Source organism: Arachis hypogaea, chromosome 1 (genome assembly GCF_003086295.3).
Source record: "Arachis hypogaea cultivar Tifrunner chromosome 1, arahy.Tifrunner.gnm2.J5K5, whole genome shotgun sequence".
Taxonomy (NCBI): Eukaryota; Viridiplantae; Streptophyta; class Magnoliopsida; order Fabales; family Fabaceae; genus Arachis; species Arachis hypogaea.
In genome coordinates this window covers 68,970,415-68,980,898 of record NC_092036.1, presented here as the reverse complement: position 1 = coordinate 68,980,898, position 10,484 = coordinate 68,970,415, and the positions used below count along the sequence as shown (strand labels likewise).

General features: G+C 39.9%; 1 protein-coding gene across 1 annotated transcript; it reads left to right on the top strand.

The window, feature by feature from the left end:
- Window positions 1-5,959: 5,959 nt before the first annotated feature.
- On the top strand, window positions 5,960-7,249 carry LOC112734743 (uncharacterized). Its single transcript, XM_025784227.1, has one exon. The coding sequence runs from the start codon at window positions 5,960-5,962 to the stop codon at window positions 7,247-7,249; it is 1,290 nt and encodes a 429-aa protein (XP_025640012.1).
- Window positions 7,250-10,484: the final 3,235 nt, after the last annotated feature.

Below are 10,484 nucleotides of genomic sequence, written 5' to 3'. Positions count from 1 at the left end.
TCCTTGTGGCTCCTCCCATCGTTGATTGTTCCAACCTCGATGCATGCTCCCATTATGGCTTCCATTTCCTACAACATAATTTGAACTAAACTCATAGCCAAAGGGGTGAGAATTCATAGTAGTAAGAGAAAATAATAACAAAAACTAATAAAAATAAGCGACAAAGTCCTAAAACTAACAAAAACAAGTAAACTATAAAAAAATAAATATTTACAATAACCAATAATAAGGCACAAGTAACAAACCCCTAAAAATAATAGCCAAAGTATTCAAACCTTGGGTCGTCTCTCAAAGGAATTGTAGGGAAGTGTATTTATTATTAGTTATGAGTTGTATATTTTGGGGTTTTGAGATAGGAATCAAGAAAAGTAAATTGCAAAGGAAACAAACTAACAACTATAAAAGCTCTTGGCAAGGTATGAGAACTGGAAGTCCTATCCTAGTTATCCTTATCAATTGTGATGAGAATTGTTCATTGCTCCTGTTATGGACCGCTCTAGGCCTAGTCCACCTACTTGCTGGGTTGGAGCAGCACCTCCGGCCCAGACCTAAACCAACAATAAAGGAACCCGACGGGTCGGCTCTCGTATACCCGACCCGGGCAGCATATGGCCACGCTTCCTGTGCGGACCAAACCACCTAGCTAAAACGGTCGGGTCGGAGTCCTCGGAACCGGATGATGGTGTTTTTGTGGAAAAATGAATTTCCAACACACATATCCAACCGGCAAGTGTACCGGGTCGCATCAAGTAGTAATAACTCACTTAGAGTGAGGTCGATCCCACAGGGATTGATGGATCAAGCAATTTTAGTGGGTGATTAGTTTAGTCAAGCTAACATTGAGTGAATTGTGTGAAATTGTAGCTAACAGAAAGTAAATGACAATGAATTTAAAGTTGCAGAATGTAAATTGGCAAGTAACTTAAAGAGCAAGAAATGTAAATTGCAAGAATCTTAAATGACAAGAAATATAAATTGCATCAAATGTAAAGGAGATTGGGTGCAGGAAATTTAAAATTCAACAAGAAAATGTAAAGAGCAATCAAGCAGAGAAGTAAAAGATGAAGTGCAGCAGATTTAAACAGAAATGAAAAATTGCTTGAAGAAGCAACACAGAATGTAATTAAGCTCAATTGTGAAATTTAAAGAGACAAGATCTCAGGGAATCAATGAGACTAGAAAACAAGTCTAGATCTCAATCCCTTCCTTGATCAAAGTAGAAAGCAGATTGAAGAAGAAAGAAAGATGGAAGCCGTAAATGAGAATGCAGATTCAACTTTCAATTCTTAGAAATTATGCAGAAGATGAACAAAGATGGATTTCAGATTAAAGATTGAAACAGAATTCCTCCAACCTCAATCCAAAATTTCAAAACAGAAATGAAAACTAAGAGAGAGAGAGCTCTCAAATCCTAATACTCCCTAGTGGAGCTCGCCTCCCCCTCCGAGCTCTAATTGATGCCTTTATATAGGCTTTACAAAATAAAAAATGAAAATAAAATGAAATTAAAGTTTAAAAACAAATTCACAAAAAAATGAAATTCCTAATCTAGCTTCTCTGTGTGCCTTTGAGTCATGTTGAGTGGGCTTTTGCTTGCTTTGGATTTGAAGGAGAATGGGTCTTGGATGGCCTTGATTCAATTTGGTGAGGAATTGAATTTATATGAAATTGAATTTTTGGCCCATGATTATTTGCTCCCAGGAGGCTACCCTGCCCTTGTGGAGGGCAGGGCAGGATTTGGTGCTTGGTGCGTGCGTGGTGCGGGCTGGTGCGCAGGATGCTGCCCTGCCCTCGCGGAGGGCAGGGCAGAAAAAATTGGTGCGCCAGAATTGTGCCACGGTGCGCTGCTGGTGCTGCCAGATGATGCTGCGGTGCGCCAGAAGGGTGCCTTGGTGCGCCAGAATTGTGCACCAACAAAATGCTGCCCTGCCCTCACGGAGGGCAGGGCAGTGTTTTCACTTTGACGTCCCGAGTTCGAAACTTAGATGCTACACACGCTACTTCTTTTCCTTGGTTTTCTTGGCACCAAAGTAAGGCCTAGTTTCTTGCTTTCTCATGGCCCTTAAAGATGCCTTTCGTTCCTGCCTTAATTGTATGCCAAATATGGATTGCTATATATCGTTGTAAAGCTCTGAATGTCAGCTTTCCAACGCAACTGGAAGCACATCAATCGGACGTCTGTAGCTCAAGTTATAGCCCTTTGAAGTAGGCATGGTCATGCTATGAGCGGCCAGATTTTAACTTAGCGAAAATTTTGCTCCAACCTCACTTTGTTTCATCATGATTCTGCCCTGCCCTTGGCAAGGGCAGGGCAGTGTGCGTGCTGGCTGCTTCCTTCCTTGATTTGGTCATGGGCCATGCTTTTAAAAGCGTGGCCTAAGGCTCCAAAGTGTACCCCAACTTCAAAGTGTACCCCAAAGCTCTTTTTTTCTCCTTTTTTGTGCTTCTTTGCTTCTTTTTCTTCTTATTTTCTACAAGATTTATAAAATTAAAATATCAAGAAAATATATCATTTAAGTACAAAAGCATTCAATATTTAAGCACAAATTATCAATTTCTTGTATGAAAAGCAGAGAAAAATAGGTATATGATGACATGTCATCACCGGACCCGAATCCCCGACCTAACGGTTAGGATTGCCAACGTTTCCCCACGTGAGCAGGAGTAGCACAAAGTATCTTGGACAGTGGGCCAGGTCACCTTTAGGCCCACCCAGCACAGTATATAAGGGGAGAGGTCAGCACTCCCCCAAGGTACACATCATTTTACCTAATTTGGCTACCAACTCGTACGGACACTGACTTGCTCGTCGAAGTGCCCTTGCAGGTGGCCACCCCCTTCCCACTCCACACGCTTCCTCTGACATCATCGACATTCGAATCCTCGCTCCACGTCAATCCAGGGTCTCATCCGTTCCTCCGTGTCTAAGCACCTGACCTATCCAGGAACCGAAGTCTCCAGGTAACGAACAGCTCCCACTTATTTAACCCTCTAATTGTAAAGGAAAGTCAAGTGGATGAATCAATTTGATTCCTCAGGTCCTAGTCAACTCCTAAGGAAAGACTAGCTTTAGTGGAATCCAAATCAACTAGCAACTTTCAATTATCAATCAACAAAGGAGTTTGATAACTCAAGTGTCACCAATTACTCAACACTTGGAAGGCACAACACAAAAGCACAGAAAAGCAATAAGAGATAATAAAATCCAAACAACCAATTGATGGCATCAATAACATAAATCGAAGAAATCAATCACAAATATGAAATACCTCAAATTGCATTAAATAAAAAATCAAATCTAACATGAGAATTCATAAACTAAATGGGGAAGATAAAGTAAATCACCAAGAGAGGATAAACTAAAATGCTAGAATAAATAAGAGTAGAAGAGAACTAAATTAAAGTAGAGTAGAAATCTGAAATTGAAAATAGCTAAATATAAGAATCCTAAAACCTAGAGAGAGTAGAGAATCTCTCTCTCTAGAAAACTACATCTAAAACCTAAATTGTGAATAATGGGAAGTTGTGTGAATACCTCATAATTCCCCCACTCTGCAGCTTCTATTCTGTGTTTTCGGGCTTGGAACTGGGCCAAAATGGAGCCCAGAAATCACCCCAGCATTTTCTACATTTTCTGCATGTGGCGCATGTCATGCGTACGTGTCAGTCACGCGTACACATCGATGGTCTTCTTCGCGTGTCACGCATACGCGTCAGGTGCGCACGCGTCACTGTGCAATTCTCTAAATCACGCGCACGCGTCAGGTACACGCACGCGTCGCTCCTCGCTGGTTATCTCCTTTAATTCCTGTGCTCCTTCTACTTTTGCATGCTTTATTTCCATCCTCTAAGCCATTCCTACCCTGTAATTCCTGAAAACCCTTAGCATACATATCATGGCATCGAATGGTAATAAGAGAGGATTAAAGCTAGCAAATTTAAGGCCAAAGAAGCATGTTCTCAATCATAACACAAAATCAGGAAGAAAATGTAAAACATGCGAACTTTATGAATAAGTGTGAGAGTAGTGGATAAAATCCACTCAATGAAGTACAAGATGTACCACAAAATAGTGGTGCGTCAAGAGTCTAATGTGAAATTCAGCTGTCTACATCAGTGTTCTGTTACCATTTGTGCATCGAAAATTAGCCTAGGGACTAATGTGAGTCACATTCGTAAAGTTTGAGGACTAAATAGAGGCAATTGAAATTTCATGGACTAAATTGAAGCTTGCATGTAAGTTAAGAGACTAAATAGAATATTATCTCTAGACTAGCAAGATGTATTATCGTATGAATATATAGGTTAATGATCAAATTAGTCCTTGAAAGATTAGTCGATCGTCATTTTTGTCCTGAATGATTTTTTAATCAAATTAGTCCCTTAAAGATTTAACATTAATCTCGTTTGTCCATTCATCAAATACTTAACACCTTCCATTAACATTTTCCACATGTATCATTAAATGATAAATCAGCAATGATAAAACGACGTTATTTTTTGGTATTAGGGTATATTGTGTCAAAACGTGCTGTTTCTCTTTTCCTCTCTCTCAAAATGCATGAAATATCGCAATAGTCAGAGAGAACGGAATGGAGTTCAGATGAATCGTTCGAAGGGATGAGGAAGCCATAATTGGTGATACTGTGCAGAGTGCGATTGCGCTCATTCTTCATGGTTTAGGGTACCAATGCTAAGCCATGGTTGGCGCTATGACCACTAACTAGTGACATTAGCGACATGGCAACATGGAGCAATAGTGACACCAATTACACAGAGAGCCAGAGAGACTGACACAGTGATGCAACAGAAAAACCGACAGTAATTTTGGTCAGATTTCAAAGTTCAAAGGTAGACAAAAGTGAGAGATTGAGAGAAGTGAAAATGGAGCCATAGAGCTTGGAGGTGGAGGTAAGGTTGTGGATTGTAAATCATAAAAGTGAGAAAGATTGAGAGATTGGGGATTTATTACTTGGGTTTCCATATCTTTAACTCAGATTGGGCTTTGAATTGGTCAAAATGCATTCTGGACTAAGAAGATAACTTTTAGATTGGCTTCTTTCTAAAATGCAACCATGTGCCTCAAATGCCATCCTGAGGATTCAACGACTTTCTCCGATGTTGCTCAAAGCAACTTCCTCCAATTCAAAGTGTAGAACCGCAACAGAAGGGAGAGGTAGAATTTTAAAATCATACCCTTTGGTCAAAGCATCGTGTTCTTCTCTTTGATTAGATCTCGTTACCTTTTCTCTCTTTGTATGTTTGATATTTTGTATTTTGTGTGAAGAAGGAAAGAAAGAGTGTCTGAGCAATGATTGGTGAGAGCTTCAAATAGGGAGAGATGAAGAGAAACAGTGTTGTTTTGATATGTGTTGTGTCACTTAACAATTCATGTGGCAAAATATTAACAAAAACGGAGATGCGCAAGGAACAAAAGGCATTCTACTCCATCCAAGCGATTCAAGCCCCACCTCAAGTCCTTCAAATTGAGGCACCCCCTAGAATATGTGGCTTGTGCTCTAGCACCGCACATTACACTGATCAATGCCACCAAGTACAAGAGGACTAGACTCTCGCAGTAGCCAATGTAAGCCATAACCGTCCACCTTATCAGTCTCAAGGCCAAAACAACTACCCTCATGGTAATAATTCCAATCAAGGGTGGAGTGATAATGCATAAGGGAACAATCAAAATCAAAGATGGAATAACTCTTTTTCTTACTACCATAATAACCACCAAGCCAATCAATACCACAACAATAACCATCAAGAACCTCACCAAAACCAAAATAACCATTCTAGATACCAGGCACCCCACCAAAGACAACAATCTAATCAACCTTCTTCTTCTTCCACCAACCAAGTTGATGATTTAAACTGTGCACTCCAACAAGAGCAAGAAAGACTTGGAGCTGTGGTGGAGAAAAATGAAGAGAACAGTAGAGCACAATTCAGTAACATGAGTGCTCAATTATCCAACATAACCGAATTTCTCACAAAGATGTGCCTACCTCCTACCAATAACACCAACACCAACCAAGCCTCTAGCTCATCTAGCCTTCCTTCTCAACCCCTCTCAAACCTAAAAGGTAGCATCAATGCAATCACCTTGAGGAGTGGTACAATTCTTAAGGAAGTCGAGCACGAGCCTGTCAAGCTAGCGGAGGATGCTCCTAAGGTAGAAGCTGGTGACACAATGGAGATTGATGAAGATGAAAAGGAGGAGGAAGTTGCATGGAAGGAAGAAGAACAATTGAGGACTAAGGAACTGAAGCGAAAGAGTACCTTAGAGGAACAAATTCCTATACCTTTCCTTACGTTAGCTAAGAAGGCCAAGAAGCATGAGGAGCTTGATCCCAACATAGTACAAATCTTCAAGAATGTTGAGGTAACTATTCCACTTTTTGATGCCATACATCAAGTTTCGAAATATGCTAAGTTCCTTAAGGACATGTGCACTCATAAAGAGAAGATTGGTGGACTAGGGGTGAATCCTCTAGGAAATTCTGTTTCTTCTGTGATGGAAGATTTTCCTGAAAAATATGGTGATCTCGATGCTTGCTTAGTATCTTGTATGATTGGTGATATTCAACTTAAGGATTGTATGTGCGACTTAGGAGCATGTGTAAGTGTCATGCCACTCTTGATTTATGAGAAGTTGAACCTTCTACCGTTGAAGAGATCTGGAGCTAGGTTTGTGCTTGCGGACAAGAGTATAATCTCAGTTGTGGGTGTTGCTGAAAACACACTGGTGAGAATTCAAGACTTAATCTTTCCAGTGGATTTTCATATCCTAGAAACACCTCCCATCAATTTGGATAGGACATCCTCCATCTTACTTGGGAGGCCATTCTTGAAGACATCCCGATTTAAATTAGATGCATTTGTAGGGGATTATTCATTTGAAGCTAAAGGGAAGGTGGTGCAGTTCAATTTGGAGGAATCTATGAGGCAATCTTTAGGAGTTCACTCAAATTTTGGTTGTGACATTGTTGAAGATGATATAGTTGAAGAACAAACCGGAAGTGATGATGAGATAAGTGTCAGTGGAGACTTGGGTGTAGGGAGACTCAGCAAGGAAAAGGGGAAGGATCCACAACGTCCATACCCTGAAGCAGACAAGGCACCTAATTATGGTGAAATTGACAAGTGTGAGCATTCCCCCTTGAAGGACGCTCTTCCCAAGGCCAACAAGAAAGATAAGACGGTGTTCCTACTTATGGATGCACCCAAGGGAGGAGGAACTTAAGCTCATGACCGTCCAACTTAAGGATGTTAAAGAAAAGTTCTAAGTGGGAGACACCCCACCATGGTACAATCTTCCTTGTAGATAAATTCTTGCATTCTAATGTTCTTGTGTGAATTTTGTGATTTCTTGATGTTGTTGAATTTGTTTAGGTGTGCTAGAATTTTTTTGACTTTATTGAATTGTTGTGATATTCATGAGAATTTCATTAATCTTGGCTTGGTTGAATTGGTTATATTGAAGAAAATGCTTTATTTTGAGTATTGCATGAATTTGTGAGTGTTTTCTTGAGCTATCTTATTTGAATCCCTGCCAAGTTTGTGTTAAAATTGCCTTTCCTCATGTTTAAAAAAAAAGAGGGGGGTCACCCACGCACAAGCGTGGGACACGCATACGCGTCGATGCGTGATAAACCATTATTTTATGGTTTATCTTGTGCTAATTTGAGTGGTTTTTATCAAGCCTTTGTACACTTATTCATACTATTTGTATGGTTTTACATTTCCCCTTTCTAACTTTGTGCTATGATTGAGAACATGCTTCTTTTGCCTTAAATTTTCTAGGTTTAAATCCCCTCTTATTACCATTCGATGCCGTGATATGTGTGTTAAGTGTTTTCAGAGATTACAGGGCAGGAATGGGTTAGAGGATGGAGAGAAAGCTTGCAAAAAATTGAAGGAACCCAAGAAACTAAAGAGATAACCAGGGAGCAGCGACGCGCACGCATGGCTCACGCGTGCGCGCAACATGGAGAAAATTGCATTGACGCGGAGTTCTGCAATATGACGCGAGCGTGTGCTTGACGCGAACGCGTGACACGCCAAAACGACCAGCGACGCGAACGCATGACTAATGCGTACGCGTGATATGCGCGATCTGCAGAATTAACAGAAAATGCTGGGGGCAATTTCGGGCCGTGTTTTGACCCAATTTTCGGCCCAGAAACATAGACTAAAGCAAGGGAACATGCAGAGACTCAGGACAACATTCATTATTCACAATTTTAGGTTTTAGATGTAGTTCTATAGAGAGAGAGAGAGATGCTTTATCCTCTCTCTTAGGTTTTAGGATTAGGATTTATTCTTCTTCTTCTCAATTCCATGTTCAATGTTCTTTTAATTTAGTTTCTCTTTTATTTGTTTATAAACTCCATGTTAGATTTGATTTTCTGATTTGATACACATTAAGGTATTTCAGATTTATGATTGCTTTCTTCTATTTAGGATATAAATAATTTGGATTTTTCTCCTCCCTTTGCTTTGGTTGAGTAATTGGAGACACTTGAGTTATCAAACTCCTTGTTGATTGAAAATTGGAATTCTTTGCTGATTGATTTGAATTCCCTTAACTCTAGTCTTTTCTTAGGAATTGGCTAGGACCTGAGGAATCAAATTGATTTATCCACTTAACATACCTTCATCGTTAGAGGTTGACCAAGTCAGAGCAAAATCCAATTCTCATCACAATTGATAAGGATAACTAGGATAGGACGTCCAGTTCTTATACCTTGCATTGGTTTTCACGATAATTAGTTTACTTCCTTGTCATTTACATTCCTTGTTCAAACCTTTCAAAAACCCAAACAGATACTTTTCTCATAACCAATAATAACACACCTCCCTGCAATTCCTTGAGAGACGACCTGAGGTTTGAATACTTCAGTTTATTTTTATTGGGTTTTGTAACTTGTGACAAACAATTTTTTGTACGAAAGGATTTTAGTTGGTTTAGAAGCTATACTTTCAACGAGCCTTTATTTGTGAATTCTAGACCACACTAGAACCCGTTCGTTAAAATGGCGCCGTTGCCAGGGAATTGCAAACGTGTGCCTTATTATTGGTTATTGTAAATACTTTCTTTTTGCTTATTTGTTAGTTTTTGTTAGTTTAGGACTTAGTTGCTTAATTTTAGTAAATTTTATTTTTCTTTTCTACTATGAATTCTCACCCCTTTGGCTACGAGCGTGGTTATAAGTATGTTGCAGGAAGAGGAGTTTATAATGCCAACATGCACCATGGTTGGAACAATATAAGATGGGAGGAGCCATAAGGATTTGATCAACCCTCTTGGCAACAACCTCTACCAGCTTACTATAAGCAACAACCATTCCATGATGCATATCAAGATAATGGTTATGGTGGATGGTGCACGAAATTGTGATCATCAATGGCGCCATCAACATGGTACGCTCAATTACAATCTCAACTCTTTATCACAACTTCGCACAACTAACCAGCAAGTGCACTGGGTCGTCCAAGTAATAAACCTTACGCGAGTAAGGTCGATCCCACAGAGATTGTTGGTATGAAGCAAGCTATGGTCATCTTGTAAATCTCAGTCAGGCGGATTCAAATGGTTATGGAGGATTGATAATTAAAAGATGAATAAAACATAAAATAAAGATAAAGATACTTATGTAATTCATTGGTGAGAATTTCAGATAAGCGTATGGAGATGCTTTGTCCCTTCTGTCTCTCTGCTTTCCTACTGTCTTCATCCAATCCTTCTTACTCCTTTCCATGGCAAGCTGTATGTTGGGCATCACCGTTGTCAATGGCTACAGTCCCGTCCTCTCAGTGAAAATGTTCAACGCGCTCTGTCACAGCACGGCTATTCATCTGTCGGTTCTCGATCATGTCGAAATAAAATCCAGTGATTCTTTTGCGTCTGTCACTAACGCCCCACAATTGCGGGTTTGAAGCTCGTCACAGTCATTCAATCCTTGAATCCTACTTAGAATACCACAGACAAGGTTTAGACCTTCCGGATTCTCAAGAATGCCGCCATCAATTCTAGCTTATACCACGAAGATTCTGATTAAGGAATCCAACAGATATCCACTCAATCTAAGGTAGAACGGAGGTGGTTGTCAGACACACGTTCATGGGTGAGAATGATGATAAGTGTCACGGATCATCACATTCATCAAGTTGAGGAACAAGTGATATCTTAGAACAAGAATAAGTTGAATTGAATAGAAGAACAATAGTAATTGCATTAATACTTGAGGTACAGCAGAGCTCCACACCTTAATCTATGGTGTGTAGAAACTCCACTGTTGAAAATACATAAGAACAAGGTCTAGGCATGGCCAAGAGGCCAGCCCCCATGATCTAAGAACTAGACGTCCAAAGATGAAAATACAATAGCAAAAGGTCCTATTTATAGAGAACTAGTAGCTTAGGGTTTACAAAAATGAGTAAATGACGTAAAAATCCACTTTCGGGCCCACTTGGTG

What these genes read in the sequence shown, in the direction of transcription:
- LOC112734743 (XM_025784227.1), top strand. Translation starts at nt 5,960, where the DNA reads ATGAGTGCTCAATTATCCAACATAACCGAATTTCTCACAAAGATGTGC.